The sequence below is a fragment of the Sitodiplosis mosellana genome, unplaced genomic scaffold, assembly GCF_009176505.1.
Source record: "Sitodiplosis mosellana isolate CC-2019 unplaced genomic scaffold, AAFC_SMos_1.0 Smas_scaffold_6181, whole genome shotgun sequence".
NCBI classification, from domain to species: Eukaryota; Metazoa; Arthropoda; class Insecta; order Diptera; family Cecidomyiidae; genus Sitodiplosis; species Sitodiplosis mosellana.
Window position 1 is genome coordinate 3,101,344 of NW_022601422.1, and position 18,295 is coordinate 3,119,638.

At 36.6% G+C, this 18,295-nt stretch overlaps 1 protein-coding gene across 2 annotated transcripts in view; it reads left to right on the top strand.

The window, feature by feature from the left end:
- Positions 1-18,295, top strand: part of LOC129576321 (metabotropic glutamate receptor 2) — a 186,941-nt gene that overhangs the window by 152,345 nt on the left and 16,301 nt on the right. For both annotated transcript variants that reach the window (XM_055461235.1, XM_055461236.1), the window contains 7 exons: positions 1,446-1,554; positions 3,108-3,282; positions 4,100-4,206; positions 5,229-5,378; positions 6,711-6,844; positions 13,376-13,566; positions 14,548-14,682. In XM_055461235.1, the coding sequence (XP_055317210.1) occupies positions 1,446-1,554; positions 3,108-3,282; positions 4,100-4,206; positions 5,229-5,378; positions 6,711-6,844; positions 13,376-13,566; positions 14,548-14,682 (1,001 nt within the window). The remainder of the gene's footprint in view (positions 1-1,445; positions 1,555-3,107; positions 3,283-4,099; positions 4,207-5,228; positions 5,379-6,710; positions 6,845-13,375; positions 13,567-14,547; positions 14,683-18,295) is intronic.

Consider the following 18,295-nt stretch of genomic DNA (forward strand, 5'->3'; position numbering starts at 1 on the left):
TATGCAGATAAAGTTAACGCAACACTGATGACTTATACGTACGCCATGCAGACGCTTTGCAAAAAAGACGAGAAAAAAAATGATCTCCGTATGCACAATAAGAAATGATTTAATGGTCCAGTGAGCCATGCCATTCTGTTGCGTTCATCTTTATTATATTTGGTTGTGAAGCTAATGCGCTTTATTATAGGAAAAAAGAAACGGAGACCGAAATGCCGTACGCTTTTTATTCCATGAAATACCATTAATTTGTCTGGCAAATGGTCGTCGTCATCGTTGTCATTCATTCATACAAATAAAAGAGATGAATAAAATATCAAGGATTATGTTTGCGATTGATACAAAAATGCCTTTGAAAATGGATAAATACGGAATACGTTTCATTCGAACGATGTGAACGAAGTGATTTCGTGGAATTAGTTATTGGCCCTTAGATTGAGTACCACACACACACAAACACAAACACATATATGTATATATATATATATATATAGAATTTGACACATATTGGTGATGATGATTTAATTAAAATTTTCGTTCTACGATGGCTCTTCAAAAAGAACCTAATTATCAAAGTTTTCTATGCGACCATTTTTTGCTTGAATAAAAACACTGCATAGTGCACACACACACACACTCATTGCTAAACATGTTCGTGGCTTGGTATGTCACAGTATAAAAGAAGTTGTCTGAATCTCTGTGGACCTTGTCAAATTGAAGTTTTCACAACATTCTTTCACAAAAGCAATTCAAAGTATGGCACATTCACCGCTTATTACGTCGCATCACTTAGTATATGCACGATGCACTTGCACATCGTTGTTATCATCCTCCGTGCATTCATTTTTTTTTTTCTTTTCCATATATCTCTTTCATGTTGTGTGGAACGCGATCTAAACTGCTTTCGTCTCGAATGAACGAATGAAAGAACGAAGCATACAAACTTGTTTACGTTTCATGTGGAGTGCTTACGGCCACTGCCCAATTTCACATAATGTCAACAACATTATGTGATTCAACACTCTGTGAATCATTTTCCATGGACTTTTGTCACTCAATATGTTGTGAAGTATATTAGCTTCCTGAAAGATGGCAAGAGAAATACGTAACTGTGTTGTACCTTTAAATCTGTTCAGTATTCATTCTTCTTTTTCTCTCTCTATAACTCGAGTATCTTGTTCCCCAATTTTTTTCCGTCTTCATTTTTGTCTATATCTTAAATTACGGAAAATAGTAATAAATCAAGTGCATAGTTGGCGAACAAATTTATGGGAATTTCTTGCAGTTTTTTTTTACTCTCATTTATTTAACCTTATCTCGGTGATCTGATTTCTTTTCTCTCATTAATGAATTCCCTACTACTACTGCTGCTGCGGCTGCTTGAATCCGAACATTTCCATTCTGATGACACACACACACTCACACACTCACACACATACACACAGGTCGAAGGAACGTTGTCTGTGCAACCTCAAGCAAATCCAGTGGTAGGCTTTGAACAGCATTTTCTCGGACTCACCGTTGAAAATAACGCACGGAATCCATGGTTTGTCGGTAAGTAAGCAAATATTTAATGGATTGTATCCATCTAAATTATATTGTAACAATTTGATCAGCCGTAATGATACTCGCTCGCTGAGATTAAATCTGAATTCCCAACACATTTATCCGAAATGCAAGCAAAGAGAGTGAGCTTTTCTGTTGGCCTTTTCCGTTGGTTGTTCTCCATTAAATACTGTCGAAGAATCGAGAATAAACGTTGATTTTTGTGAATACATTAAAATAAATGAAATTTGATTGGCTTTTATATTACGACCTTTGAATGCATTCATCGTTTAAGGCGTATTTATCACATGTTGACCGTAAATTGTGGATCGGGTTGGAAACCAAAACTTCGAGTAAATTGTAGCTGATTAATTGGGCAAGAGGAAGGGAGAGTTCTCTCTTTTGCCTCTCTCTACTAGTATGCATACTTCTATATGACTCTGGAAATAATTGTACAGTGGTATTGCATCGTAACGACTCGCATATTGCACACATTCACTGTGTAAGTTAACCAAATGTTCACCGATACATTGCGGTGCATGGCATTAGTATGCTAACTTTTGAATTTGCTTTGAATAGCGGTTGCAATGGTCCTTTGTCTCACCCTTCCTTCTCCTTTTTCATGCTCTCTCTCTCTCTCTCTCTCTCTTTCTCTCTCTCTCTCTCTCTCTCTCTCTCGCTCTCTCTCTCTCTCTCTCTCTCTCTCTCTCTCTCTCTCTCTCTCTCTGGCAACCATTTGAAGCTGCTTCAATGTGTTCGAATGTTGGATGCAACAAACGACTGAAAATCAAACAAAAACAAAACCATGATTGAATTTATGCATATTTGAGCGAAAATTTAAAACACGCAATGAACACACACTTGCATGCAAAAGTGAACAGTGGCGAACAGATGCAAGCATCGTACAACACATCACCATTAATAAATTCCAGAATTTATGTTGAGTGGAGAAATTATTTTCGATAAGGATGGAAAAAAATGTGAGCATTGTGTATGGCAATCGAGTTGTTGGCAGAAGTTTTTGTGTATTCAAATTCATAAACACGTCTCCTTGAAAATTAGTCGAGAAATTTATGCTTTTCAATAGGTTTCAAACTCTCTCACTCTCTCGGTTGATGAACTTTTTAAAACATAGCAATCGAATTGAAACTTTGAAAGTTCCAACGAAATAGAGTACAGCTATACACCGTTCTTCGTCTTTCTACGCGGCAATTTCAATGCAGAACGTCAATATGTGGCAATACATTTACTACGCTGGTTTTTCAATTTTCTACTTGATTGCCAATACTCATACACACACACACACACTCTCTCTCTCTCTCATCTTGCCGTATTCAGTTAGCATGGGAATCATAGTTTATTATCCCGATCCACATCCCGAGATCGAATAAATCTTGCTTGAACCAATATTCTGAATAGGATATCATGAATCACCATCGATTTCGTAAACAATCGAGCGAGAGCGAAAGAGAAAGAAAGGAACAGCTTTAAGCCAAAAATGGTGAATTATTTTTCTCATTCTCGATTTTGTTTCTTTTTTTCTCTCTCATTTATTCGCTTAGAATTTTGGGAAGATCATTTTGAATGCAGATACCCGAATAGTTCGCTGACGCCGTATAATAAAAAATACAAAAAAATGTGCACCACCAAGGAAAAGTTACAAAAAAATACGACCGCATTCGAGGGTCAATTGCAGTTTGTTAGCGACGCTGTGATGGCATTTGCATATGCACTCAGGTAATTTACCATGGGGACCGTAAAGTAGATACACACACACACACACACATTTCACACGTTTGCATTTTGTGTACTCGATGGGGTTTAAATTTTCGTTCGTTCGAACATATATGTGTTAAATACTGGCAACAGATTCAGGGGACAGATGTTATGTGCAAAACGAAAGTAACGGTAAAAAAGTGGCAACAACATTTTTCGCACTCACCGAACGAAAACCCCGTTATGATGGAAACAAATTGTTTCAAACGATTGCTTTAATTTCATTTAACATTCAGCATTCATCAACCCACCGGCGGCAACCAAGTGTAAAATGGTATGCGAGAAAAAAAAAACAGAATGCAATGTTTGTAATTTTTTTATCGCCGAATTATTAAAGCGTAGTATGCTTTTTTTAAATACTGGCACAATATACAATTTTGCCTGTACCAGAAACCCCTGTATTTCCCACTGTATTCGGAAACCCCTTTCGGAATGTTGTCAGAGTTGAAAATGTTCATTGAATACTTTTGTTCTGTTTTGTTTTTTTTTTTTAATTTAATTTCATAGTTGAATAACGGATTTAGCTGTGTTTTTTTCGGTTGAAACATTTCGAACCAGAAAAAAAGACTGGAAATTTAATTTTATTTTCTCATAACAACACATATGCAAATTGGAAAATGAGTAGGTTTCATGCTTCATGTCCAATGTGTTGATAAATTCTCTAGCATAAATACACATACATACACAAATTTCCAAACTTTCACCGAAAAAAAGTTGCTAATTTTTGACAATTCCAGTCAAGTTTTAATGAGTTTCGTATTTGTTTTCGGTTACACAGTGATATGCACAAGGATCTGTGCCGAGGTGTGTCCGGTCTTTGTGATGCAATGCGTCCAACGAAAGGAGCCGACCTATTGAAGTATTTACGAAAAGTTAATTTCACAGGTAAAAATCTCTCAACTGACACCACAATGTATATATCTATTTAAAAAAAAAAAAACGATTCGAATTTAAGCTAAGTACACAGTTCCTCGTGAAATGAAAAAAAATCTCCGGTGAAATGTTCACAGGTGATATCTGTATAGTGTTTTTTTATTTTCGAATTGCAAGCATAATGATTTTTGATGTATGAAACAGTTAACTCCCTCCAATATCAACACAACACATGAACAAATTTGAATTTTGAATTCTTTCTTTAATGTATTTTGGTCTTTCTTATTTTTTCACGGCCGTGAAAACAATTTCGCGTACATTTTGCACGCGAAATATTTTTCACGACCGTGAAAAAAATTTGTTCAGACAAAACACATAGAAGAATGAACTCAAAAACCGAATTTGTTCATATGTCGTGTTGATATTAGAAGGAGTTAACTGTTTCATGCATCAAAAATCATTATGCTTGCAATTCGAAAATAAAAAAAATACCATAAAAATATCACCTGTGAAGATTTCACCGGCGAAATTTTTTCATTTCACAAGGAACTATGCACTTAGCTTTAAGGTTAAATAAAATAAGAAATAAAAACTGAAATGCAGTGTTGCTATTCTGAGCTTCGAAATGTGTTTGAATGAATGGTATGCATGTGAAAAGCAGTATATATTAAGTGGCACAAGGATGATAGGACAGGTGTCAAATGATATCTGCATGCTTCTGTCCGTTTAATAAAGTCCCCATTGCATATTTTTGCACAGTAAATATGCAAGAAATTTGGGCATGTCAATATAAATTGTGCTAAACATAACGTTGTTGATGGAAAATTTGAGAAATTCAAATAAAAAACATGCACTTTTTGCGTGCAGCACCCATTTGCCTGGAATAAATTGCATATAATATGAACAACTTGTAGTATATATTGATCGTAACATCGATGCACTCCCTGCCGTTTCGAGTGCCAGTACACTTTTGAAAATCGAATTTTATTAAAACGATTTGGTGTTTTTTCTATTTCAAATATGTTCCGAAACAGGTTTGAGTGGTGATCGCTTCCACTTCAATAGTAACGGTGATGGACCAGCACGATATAATATAATTCACTTCAAACAAGTGCAGCCGGGCAAATATGGATGGATCAAAGTCGGTGAATATTATGAGGGTGAATTGCGTTTGAATATGGACGGTAAGTGGAAATTCTCTTTTGATTAAAGCCATTGCCATTTTCGAGCATCGAAAATTCTTGTTAAAATTTAATATGAACGCACAACATTTCTTAAAAGTTTAACATTCGAAAGATATTTTGTATGCATCATTTGAAGCTTAGAACTTCACAGTAAGACACTACGGTTTGACGAGACAAAAAAACGGACGGTTTAGATTTTTATCGCGGAAAATGTAACTGATATGTTTTTGTTTGTTAAAGTGGTTAATTTTTCTTTGTTTGATGTCTAAATTGGCCGACTTTAAATGGAAAATTTTAATCTGCATTTTCACATTGAATTTTTCTTCGTTCGAATGAAATCCAAGTAATAAAATGTTGGAATGTTTCTGAAGTAATCAGATGAATCTATGTATACCAAATGTTGAAAAAGAAAGTAACAAGAATTGCCTTGCTTGGTAGTATTAATTCATTTTGCTCAACAAATTTGTTGATTTTTAAATTTAAATCTGTGGTCGAATATGCAAACGTTCGAAAGTTAACAAATAATGAGGATAACAAGGATCGTCAAAAAAAGATACCGAAAGAGTTCCATCATTTCATATTGCAAAAAGTCTATTACTCTTTCCGAAGCCCCTACAGAACTTTTATGTTATCTTCGGTGTACAAATTCCAGATTTTTTTTTTAAATGATTTTGCTGAACCGACATGTTGTTTATTTTAAATTACTTCTCACATCACATCGTTCGGCGATTTCTCTCTTCAAGTTTGTTTCTAACAAAAATGTTTTCTTCTTTTTTTTTATTTCGCCTCAACCTATGTGCGCGTGATTGGATACCCTTATCAACACAATCTCTTCGTACACAAAAATGATCTTGGCCATTTATCGTACGTAACTTTTAACGTAAACAACGTTGGACCCATGCACTCAACATCGGAACATCTCTTGAAATTTCTTGTAACCAACTCAATATGTGATATCGGATGCTTTTATCAACATCATTATTTCCTACTATACACATACAAATCGAAACGAAAAAACTCTTCCAACGTTCCATACATTGCATCAAATCGACATGATAAAAAAAAAAAAAATCATTGACCCGATCACCATGGAATCCATCGCATATATATTCGCTCTACGCACAACCGAATGAAATGAAACAAAATGGAAAACAAAACATAAAATGAAAAAAACTTGCCAATCAATGATGGATACACCGAACGGATCATTGGTAACAACGGGGCGGAACAAAAAAAACTCTATGTTTACACGAACATGCTATACGTATACAATAATGCCTATCATTCAACGGGTGAAATGTGCATGCAAACCAATACACGAACATAATGCAGAAGTGAAATTTAAGTCCCAACAACCAAAACCACCAGAGTCAGTGTGCAGTTTGCCGTGCGAGAAAGGTCAAGCGAAAAAATATGTTGAAGGCGAAAGCTGCTGTTGGCACTGCTTCAACTGTTCCATGTATCAGGTAAGAGACCAACAAAAACGACATAAAAAATCATACACGTACCAACAGCACTGTATAGTTTTTTTTTTCTTTCATTTTATTTCATTTCGTTTTATTTCCATACATTTTCATCTCCCGTTTGCATTTTGATCGCACGTGCACATGCACAACGCAACAGCATCATCATTCAATTTCATCCACTATTCGCATCTTTTTTTCTTACCACCAGTATTTGGTTGTTGTTTTTTTTTTGTCATCTCTTTTCTACGCTTTTTCCTATTTTATTTAGTTGCATACAATCACATTATATAGCGTTACTCGTTGGATTTTCTCTTTAACACTCACACGCGCACACATATACAATCAAATCGGTTCGCTTTATCAATGCAAAAAAGAAAACAAACTAGCAAATCACTGAACAACTGCCATACAGTTGAATATAAACAATATTTTCCCTGTTGATTGTTTACTATATGATAAAAAGTTCAATGGTAATGCTGCATCGACGAGACGGAGAGAAAGAGTGGAAAATAGTTTTGAATTATTGAAAATTGCAAAGTTTAACTTCATATTTTGAATATATCTTTATCTTTGCAATGGATGTTGCCATTGCCAAACGTTACAATGGAGCAACATATAGAGTGGATGAACAAAAACCGCCATTGGATACAATGTGAATATGACACCTGAGTGTAAGACGTGGATAAAATGCTATTGGATTGGTAAAGTGAAAAAAACGGAGTTTTTTTTTTCTAGCGGAGAAAAATTTCCCACTCGCACATCTTCATTGCATGCACATTTTTCGAATGGCTGGCTTTTCGGTGTATATTCAGCGATTTTTAAGTGTAAAAATGCATTTTAATCAAGCGGAAAGAATCCCCATGATCATAGTGTGAGGTTAATATTTCGCATTTTTCTTCTGCAAACGAAATAATTACAACATTCCTTATTCATTGGTGAGGAAATTTAGTGTTTCACTTAGTCCTTAAATCTTGATACATTTTTGCAACATAATCAAAAAGACTTTCGTTGGTGAAAATTCTTGTTAGACGTTTACCTTTTCCTACGGTATTTTGCTGACAATTATTCACCGTTAGAATATTTTTGGAGAGCCATTCAAAATGCTCCCATCCTGTATCAGGTAATAATGTGTCCCTTAAACATACAATGAGAAAAGATAATCATTTTCTTAAGGAAAAAATCGTCTTCTTCTTGATAGAGAAAAATGAACATTTCCAAATTGGATGCATATTGCATACTCTTTATTACGGGATTATTTACTGCTGGAAAGCTTTCACTGAAAAACTGAACCAATTTGATGTCTGATCTTGATCATACACAATAAGCCCGATTTGATTTCACTCCATTTACATTAGCCACATTCGTCTAAGTCCAAAAAAAAAGGTTGCATTTGGTGGACATGCTAAAACAAAAGAGAAACATACCGGTGAAAGAGGAACATGTTTTACTTTACACTTATGCAAACGAATGCACTTACCATGCATTGTCCTATTCTCTGTTTGAAAAACTCAATCACCGACTAACGTTCTGTGCTTCTGTTTAACGTAGCCTTTTCGTTGCGGCCCATACGTGGAAAAAACGAGTCAGTTTTTTCTCTCGTATGATACGTATTATTACGGGAAAAACACGATCTCATAGTAATTGGAACCACATCATCAGACATTCACAATTCTATCATTCAATGTCACATAACATTGCGTTTTCTGTCAGTTGTCGTCAACGTCGTCGTTGTTTTTCCCAAACTTTTTCCAAGCTCTGCCTTTTTTTTATTCTATCTCTCTTTCTCCCTTGCTCTTTTCCGCTCTGTCAAGTTAAATGTTTGTAATGCTGCGACATCATCATACTATTTACTGGGACTGGTCGGTCATCTGGTGTGCTAAAGTTGATTAGTAGTATTCAAATATACAGAATAACCTTGGAGTTTATTTTCTGCTCCATAGAAGTGAAAGTGGAGAAGAAGAGAAAGCGAAGGAGAGAGATATAACGAGAGGGAGAGACTTCTATGCGGTTTATAGACCACGTACACGTTGGGTGTATGTTGAAAAACTGTTAAGGTACAACGTGGACCCGTTTATTCGACTCACGAAATATGCACATGAATAAATGTGGAAAATTAAAAACATTTTAAACGTTATTCATTGATATGCATGACATATGATAATGCAAAAAACGCGTTCTGTCGCTCACTCTCTATCTATTTCGTGTAAGGCGATGCGCAATGACATCATCGGATGCAAAGGAAAGGTGGCAATAAGGTCAAAATCCCCGCACCTGTGCGTTTATTCTGAAGTAAATAAAAAAATATTCTTCTTCGTTGTCGTTGATTTTAATGTGCACGGGAGAGCATATTGAAAGACAACCGCACATAAATTATTATCTGATGATATAACTCTACCTATACATAATAAGTTAATTTGAGCTAGCAAAATTATTATTCACACTCACGGTGGTAACACTGTCATTAGAATAATGTGGCAATTAAATTGCTAAAAATGAAACTCTTTTTGGCAAACTTATCAATATTTTCATAATTTTCAGTGCCTCACACTGTCGATGTCGTTTCTATGAATTTGTAATGTACGTCGTTTCGTCGGTCGTTTCATTTTAAAGTCATTCGATATCAAAGCCATTTACATACAACAATTGAAATTATAAGGCATGTATAAAGCATAACGGAATTTAAATTCATGAAATAAATCGTTGTGCACAAAACGTATAGCGCAAGTAATCTAATGAATGTACATAAACAATGAGAAAAGTATTTGATAGAACATGGCCTAAGCCACGTGTAAGTGTCACTTCAAAAAAAAAAAAACAAGTTGACAATTTCGTGTACATACATGTAAGGAATGCCACTTGGCCGTTCTATTTTGGGCAACATAACACAGAAATTGGTGAATGTGAGAGAGCGGCAAATGTCTGGTCAAGCGAATGTGGATTTCACTTGTTGTTCATAGAATGAATGTTGAGAGTTTGCCAAATGTACAATGGCAGCAATTCCATTCCATTTCCACCCAAGAGCAGCCGAGTGTTACCGAGTTAAAATGTGGTTATTTATATGTATCTATCGTTCGCCTTATATTCCATGTTCCAGCGGAAGCTCTACGGTTTAGACGGAAGAAAGAAGGCAAGAAGAAGAAGAAAAAAAAAAACAACCCAAAGAAATCATTTCTTTTTTCGGAAAGAATGAAAAGTTTTGAATAGATTTCGAATGGGTTTGCGTAAAGTTCTCCAATTTCTACTTGACTACATTTTCGTTGAAAACTCGATCGAATAAGGCCGGAAGTAGAATAATGATTGAAATAGCGACGAAATGAATATGGCATGGAGTAAGAAGAAGAAGAGAGAATTTCCAAATACTTTTACATTACAATTTGACTTGTTTGATTAATATCCCATTCGATTCATTCGAAACATCGTGTATTCTCTCTTGATAAAACGCACACAATATTAGGGCTGCCAAGTTTGTTCAGATGCTCACACACACACACATTGCAAATATATCGACAAAGTTGGTTACATTTGAGTTTCGTTTCTTTTTGCAAGATGCAGTGAAAAATGCAATCGAAAAACGTGAATTTGATTGTGCCATTTCTTGATAGAAAAAGAAGATATAACGCACAGTCGGATTCTGTATATTTCGTTATATTTCTACTAAATGAAATCCCTTTTATTTCTGAAATATCCTGACAGAAGTGTCCAATGGCATTATACTTTGACGATCACATTGACCGTTTGACAATGGAACAGTTCCTACGTATTTCACAGCAAAAAATTAAATCAAAAACCTTTTCGAACTAAAAAGAAGAGGAAAAAAGCTTCCCGTATTCCTTTCAACTTATCATTTTCTGCTCGATTTTCCCGATGCTGAAGCAATATTCGTTCAGCGACTTTGGTATGATGTCTGCACTTACTTTTCAGTTGTCAATTCCAATGATCAATCGAGTAAATATTACCAGTCAAAGTTGTACCTTGCTACGGAGTAGAACGAAAATTCTTAAACGGATTTACCGCACATTGAGTAAAGCTCTTCTCAGTTCGCAACTCAATTGGAGCTGACAATGCATGCTCTTTTGCTCTTTTGGAAAATAATAAAAGATATGTCCCAACTTCTGTTTGCTATTTCCGAAGTGTATTTTATTTGAACTGTGTTGTACAAACGATTCGTTCAAGTTGATAGCTTGCGAAAAGGGAAAAAAATGTGACGTTTTTATACTTTGGACGATTCTCTCTCACACTCTTCCGATTTGTGAGTTTTCTCCGTTCTCCAAAACCGTTCTTCACTATTCATCGTGGTGATTTTACCGTTGCTCTGATGACTCCATGCATTCATGGGTCTCGACACCATCGGTCTTGTGTGCCTGCTGCAAAATTGTGTGCGCCCCGTTTGTTATCAAAATTCAATGGATGCGTTCGTGTTGAATGGGCTAGAGGAAGGTATTCATTTCATGATTGTGTCATTTCGTTGTTTTTATTTCAAAATCCTACTAATGACCATATCTCTTGTTTGCTACATTTTGTGTTGGTTCCGGTTTGATGATCGTGACCGCAATTTTTTTCTCTCTCTTTCTCTTTTCTTTTCCTTTTCCTTTTCCTTTCTCTCCCACTCCCTTTCATCTCCCTTTCATCGTGTCATTGTCGATTCATATATGGTATGTTGCATTCATTGCATTTCATAAAGCTTTGCATTTGGTTGGGCGCGTATATCGATCTGCACTGGCTGTTGTCAGATGCAAATAAAATTGGTGGTAAGTGTCGAATCGTGTGGTGGAATTCGAGTCAATGGTTTTTCCGAAAATGTTGCTTGCCTTTGGCCGTACACACACTGACACATTCAAATGTGTCAATGCAACTAAATCCATGCAACACACAATAATTCTCTTTGATTTATTTTCGATGCTATTTGCAAATATTTTCCTTTCATCGAAATATACACATGTGTGTGTGTGTGTGTGTGTGTGTGTGTGTGTGTGTGTGTGTGTGTGTATGCAGATTGGATGTCCACAAAGATCGCATCGAAAATGCGATACAATTCTCTCACACAGTGCGTGGATGCATTCGCGTCAGTTGCGAAAACACAAAATGCAAAGAGACAACTGAAGCAACAACAGACACAACAGCACCCATAACACAGAGAACATAGTAACAATTTGGGGCTAAACATTGAATGGAAAACTGGTTGTAAACAACAACAACAGCAACAGCAACAAAAACACACAAATATTTACTTGCCAAAACAGTAAACACGTACTATTTACATATTTGTGCACTATATGAAGTGTGCCAGTGGTGCGAATGATGGTGGGTGGCTATACATATATCAGTGATTCGACCAAAATTCTATATCACAGAATTGAGAATTCACACATGACCCGATTATTTCCGATGGTTCGCTTTTTTCCCCTCTACTATCCAATGCATTCAATATCTAATTTTCTATACCACACATATATTCACAGTGCCATGCATCAATTTGATGCAGGTGAATTGAGCACAAATCGGTTTTTGGTCACAAGTGGTTTGCTTCGGTTGAACTGGTTGCATGATTTGTCATAGTATGCCTATGTGGGTGCTGAACTTGTACATCTCGCTTCCTGTATTTCTCTATCTCTCTCTCTCTCTCTCTCTCTCTCTTTCTCCCCATTTCCCTTCTTGTGACTCGGATATACGGTATGCGCCAAGCGGACAGAGAGAAGGACTTCAATAAGGATTTCTCTTATTCGATTTTCACACAAGTTGTACGATTGTCTTGTACACATTCTTGATCCACATACATTGGCATTTTTTCTCTCTCTCTCAATAAGATATTATTGAATTTTTATTGAATTCAAAAGCGTCGTACATTCGTTTTTTTATTAGAATATTGCCCACTTTCCGTTTGGCATGTGTTTTTCTTTCTTTCTTCCAACTTTGGCGATATTTTTGATTGGTTTTTTTTTCTCTTTTTTCGATTCTGCTCAAAATCGATCGCCGATGATGGTTATGCAGCACCGCATGGCGTAGTGTACACCACCAACCATCGAAAGTATAAATCTAAATGACATTTTTTTTTATTTATTTTCAATTTGGAAATTTAGTTTGCCCAAGAGCTCTTGTTGATTTTCTTGTTGTTGTTGTTTCATTATTGCGTTGGTGTGTGCGTGTGCGTGTGTAAGTGCTTAGGCTGTGGAGTCGGGTTTATTGCTATTGCGACACCGTATTGGGCCACGATTTGCCAATATTTTATTAATATTACTTTTCGATCTTTGCTTAGCACGCTTCGTGTTGTGCTTTCTTAATTCAATGCATATCACTTCGTCTCACCTCGCCTCACCATTGTATTTCTTCTTATCTCATAGTGATGTACGACATACCGCCCAAAAACAATACGACACAACAAAATATTCATTTTGAAATATGTTCATTCCAACGAATATTTGTAATAAGTGCCGCGCCAATGTGCTACGTGCTCCATATTCACCCATGCCCTTTGTGTTTGTTTCGATGTGTGCGCGTGTATTTGCCATTCTCATTTTCTCTTTCTCTTCACAGATTCGTCATCCGTACGATGAAACGCAGTGCATAGCATGTCAAAAAGGAACGATACCCGATCGATACAAGGAGCACTGCCAAGATTTGCCGGAACAGTATTTGCGGCTGGAATCCGGCTGGGCTATTGGTGCAATGACCTTCAGCTCAACTGGAATGTTAATTACATTCTTTGTAGTTGGCGTATTCTTACGGTAAATATTTAACAGTCATTTATTTTTACGAAACCTAAAATGGAACAGTGTAACACGATGCAATCCAAAAATGCGTTATTAACCCAACAAATTAACCGATTTTATTTCGGTCTAACGGTTGAATGTGGCACACGTGTATTCTTTCGCTCTCTCTCTCTCTCTCTCTCTCTCTCTCTTTCCCTCACATTGGTCACTTTAAAATTGATTTGGTCAGTTATTTATTTGCAAATGATGGAGCGCTCTCTAATCGAAACTTCTTAATCAACTTGATTCGTAGTGGCGAATAGGCCCAAACAATTGTTTGAGTAGCGAGCAAAAATATATGCTCATTCCATTGCTTAATTATTTCCCAAGTGAGCTTTCCCATAGTTCTTTTCATCGATTTTAAACAGATTCCAACGCCAATCATTCGAAATTCAGATAATTCAGTGCGAATTTGAGTGAAATTAAAATATTTTTGAAATCACTTTTGCATTCACCAGAAACCAAACTGCAATCAAATTTTCCAAATAGTTGACAACTTAATTATAATAGACGAATGATTAACTGTTGATTACGCCCAAAACGGCTGAATAATGGATTCATCAATGGTTGGATTGGAATTTATAAGCGCCAACTCATTCGCATGGAATGAACAATTGAAACCATGCTTTCAATCACATTCGTCATCTAAATTGCTGGCTGAATCCATTTAAATGAGATAATTGGCTGTTCATTAATGTATTCAAATAAACTGATTTTCCTTTCCTCTTTCTCTTTGCATATGCTTCTCGACTCAATCTGTCTGTCTCTATTTCGCCTTCATGTTGCGGCAATAAATTATTCGATGAAATTTATTTGCCTAACCTACGTTTGGCTTGTCGCTTCCTCTCTCCACAACCTGATGATAACGATTGGTCGATCTACATACGGTGTGATGCGATACGATATGGGTGCGGCGACGGTGATGGCTTATGCGACTTTAATCAATTTCCAATCAAGGCACAATGATACACCAGTGGTTCGAGCATCTGGCCGAGAATTGAGTTATATTTTATTGGCAGGAATAATTATGTGTTATTCGGTGACGTTTGCATTAGTGCTTCGGCCCACCGACATAACGTGCGGTCTACAGCGGTAAGTAATGATTTATTATTTAAATTAAACTATTAATTTAAAAGCAAATAATGGACGGTTGGTGTGTATAAGTGTGTTATATGTTTCGATACATGCATGCAAATTGGAATGGCCTTCCTAACAACATGTGCCATCGTGCTACAAATTGTATGTCATATTATACATACGCACAAGCAGCGACAAACTGTTTCTTTGATCAATAAATTACCGATGCAATTCTATTAGTTTCTAACTTATTGAGTGCTTTTGCCAGCCAAATCGAATTTTCGGCAATAATTTCCGTGATGTGACGCACTCAAGGCAAAAACCAAAAAGCTTCTCTATTCGAAAAAACTAAAACAAACTAGATACGAATTTCGAACTGAGATGAAGATGGTGTTAAGTGCATACACAAAAATCACCAACACATTTTCATCCGACCCGTACACTTTGTGTAGGTATATAATTTATGACTATCGCTCAAGTTAATTACTCCAGTTAAAATTTTATGAACAAGTTATTTTTTTCTCCAGTTTAAACTCTTTACAAAGTGACCCTGAAAACTGGTTCGCATAACATCTGAGCTTTTGGAATGCTTTAAACCTTTATTTGTCCACCGGGGGTTTTTGCTTAAGAAAAAGCAATTTACCTATACCGCCATTTGCTGTGTTCGTTTTACCATCCGAAAATTATTTCCAAGTGTCATAAGGCAAACATGAGTTCATTTTGCGTATTTTGGTTTGGAGTGTGGTTTTCTCTTGTCACAAACTAGGTTCACAAATTCCCATTTCTAATTAGTCTAGTCGATTTGCTAGGCAATGTTATTCAAACTACAATTACACTGTGCTGATGATGAGGCCTTCATTTGCGGTGGTGGCTGGCATTCGGTTGCTATGCTCATTGACAGCTGTGGTATTCGATAGATTTTATTTGAGTGGTGTGACATCTTTTTGACGCTGCGCTCTCTCTCTCTCTCTCTCTCTCTCTTTCCCTCTCTCTCTTGATGTACGCAGTGCCAAGCTGAAATCGAATAATGGAATGCGGTCGTCTGTCCTAGAAGACGATATAAAAAAATAACAACAACGAAAAAGCACAAACACAGCGAGAGAGACGAAAACTTTGACCAAGTAGAAAATTTCCATGTTAAAATAACCGAAGCAATATTCGAATACGGTTGAAAACACATACAATTTATACGCGAATACCCCATTTTGATTTATGGTCAGAAATTTTCTTCAAATTTGACCAAACCTCGTTAGTAATACCAGATAAGTCAAAATTGTTCTGGTGACTGTGTTCGGCGCACAGAGACGTACACACAAGTGAATGGCCATCGACAACTTGAAATAAGCACACCAAATGCGTAACGGAGAGGAATCCGAAATAGAAACACAGAAAGAGAGAAAAAAAAAAGCGAAAATGGTGAATGAAGCAGCAGCGACAGCCCTAACCTAGGGGCCGAAGGAACAAAAAAAAACATACACACAGCAGCGGCAGGAATGTAAACAGAAGTTAAATGAGTTTACTCATAAAATTACCAATCATATCAATTTGAATGTCAACAAATCGCACATATTTCCGTTTACGTACCGAAAAATAATATGTTGGCTCTGGCTCTGGCTTGGTGCGTCAATGTTGACTATCGCCAAAATTGATAGCAGAAAAAAACAACGACGACAATAGGGAAAAAAAATTGTGTGTTTGTGTATGCGATGAAGAAGAGCTGACATGCACGCAGGGAGTGGTGGTGCGCACTTGTGTTTCGGTACGAAACTTTTTGCTCACTCAGCATATTTAATATTTAAATGGAAAAGTTGAGCTTTTGTACAAATGCGACGAGCGTAGAATGGAGTGCCTGGATTCAGGTGGTCCGTGTCAGCTGCACGGTTTCCAGCTGCGTTTTACGTTCAAAAATCGACCAATCGACTGACAGACAGGAAAGAATGAAGTGAAAGAGCAGCATTTCAAATGAGCAACGAACGAATGAATAAATGAATGAAGGGAAAAATGGGGACAAACCGTTCATGGAATTGTGTAATTTTCCATTTAGTAATTATTATTAGATTCGTTCCGAGTATTTAAGATGAAGAGCACAAAAACATGAGCGCACACACACACACTATGTTGCGGTTGAGCTGGTGTAACCACAATCACAAGCAATGGCCATCTTAGTTGAAATTGAAAAAAAAAGCAGCAGAAAAACTATCAATTTGACCAGAGAAAAAAATCCATTTCAATTATTAATTTGAAAAAATGCGAATGGGAAAAATTGCGTCACGTCTTTTTCCATTCTACTATCCAAAGTCGATGCAATTGCGGTGCGGTGAAATTGAGTCAGCTTGTTTCCGTTTCTTTTCAATGTTTGTGTGTGTGTGTGTTTTGTTTTATTGTTTCTGTGTTCGACTTTGCCAAACAAACGACTTAATAAACGACAGCGAAAATGCAACAACAATTGAGTGTTGAACCTGCTGTTCAAACCCAAACCATGTAAAATCTGAAACCAAAACTCAACCGACGACGCCCTAAGAAATGTGGGTGTGCCATTTTTACGTCTTTTTTTTTATACGCACTCACATCTATTTCGGTCGTATGGCTTGATGTCTCTACTCTTCAGTTTGATTAGCTAAACATATTTACTAATGACATTCATAAAATTTCATTTTCACCAAAGCACAATCCGACGACGAGCATTTTGCGCGGCTCATAGAACAACCACCGATGGATGAGTGCCTTGTCTTGACTCCCTCTCTTTTCACTTCTTCTTCTCCTTTTCGGCTGGTGTGTGTGATATTTTTTTATTTTGATAATATCGACCATTGTACGCACTCTGTTGGAGAAGCCATTCTTACATTTTATGCGCTTCCTTCTTCGCATTTATGTAGACATAAAAATGACAACACGTTTAGATTTGCTTTAGGTTGATTGAACATCTAGGAGGCTAAAACAAATTTCCTATTGTCATTGTGATGTTGTTATCAAAACCATTAGTTCAGCACTCACGCGCTCTCGTTCTCACTGGATCAGAGATGGAGTAAATGTATATCAATTCGTTGAATTTACTGTACTCGGTACAGTACGGTATATTTACATTGATTTACCTTTGCGTTAAATAACGCGTCCGCTCTCACTAAAATATGAGTTGACGCATGTGCTCCGCGCGTTCAACGCAAAGGTAAACGTTTAAGTATATACCGATACACATTTCCATACACTTGCGGTAAACGATCAACCATCTCTGCACTGGATCTTTAGTTTCCGAAGAAAAGACAAAGGAGCGATAAAAGAGAGAGCGGAAAAGACAAGGACAAAGCCAATGACGAATTAAAATCACACATTTGTGTGTAAGTGAATTAGTAGCGTTACGCAATTTAATGCCAAATCAGCCGGATTGCAGGTGGTTATGGTGGTGGAGGTGTTGATGCGGTTGGGCAAAAAAGAACCATCGCATTCGTTTTTATGTCGTGAATAATTCATACCCGAAAATATTTGTGTCGTTGAGGTCGAATAATAAAGGACAGTGTAAAATCAAATGGCTACAACCTGCCGATAATCGAGCATCTTTCCTCTCTTATCTCCTTTCTCTCCAACTCTCTCTCTCTCTCTCTCTCTCTCTCTCTCTCTCTCTCTCTCTCTC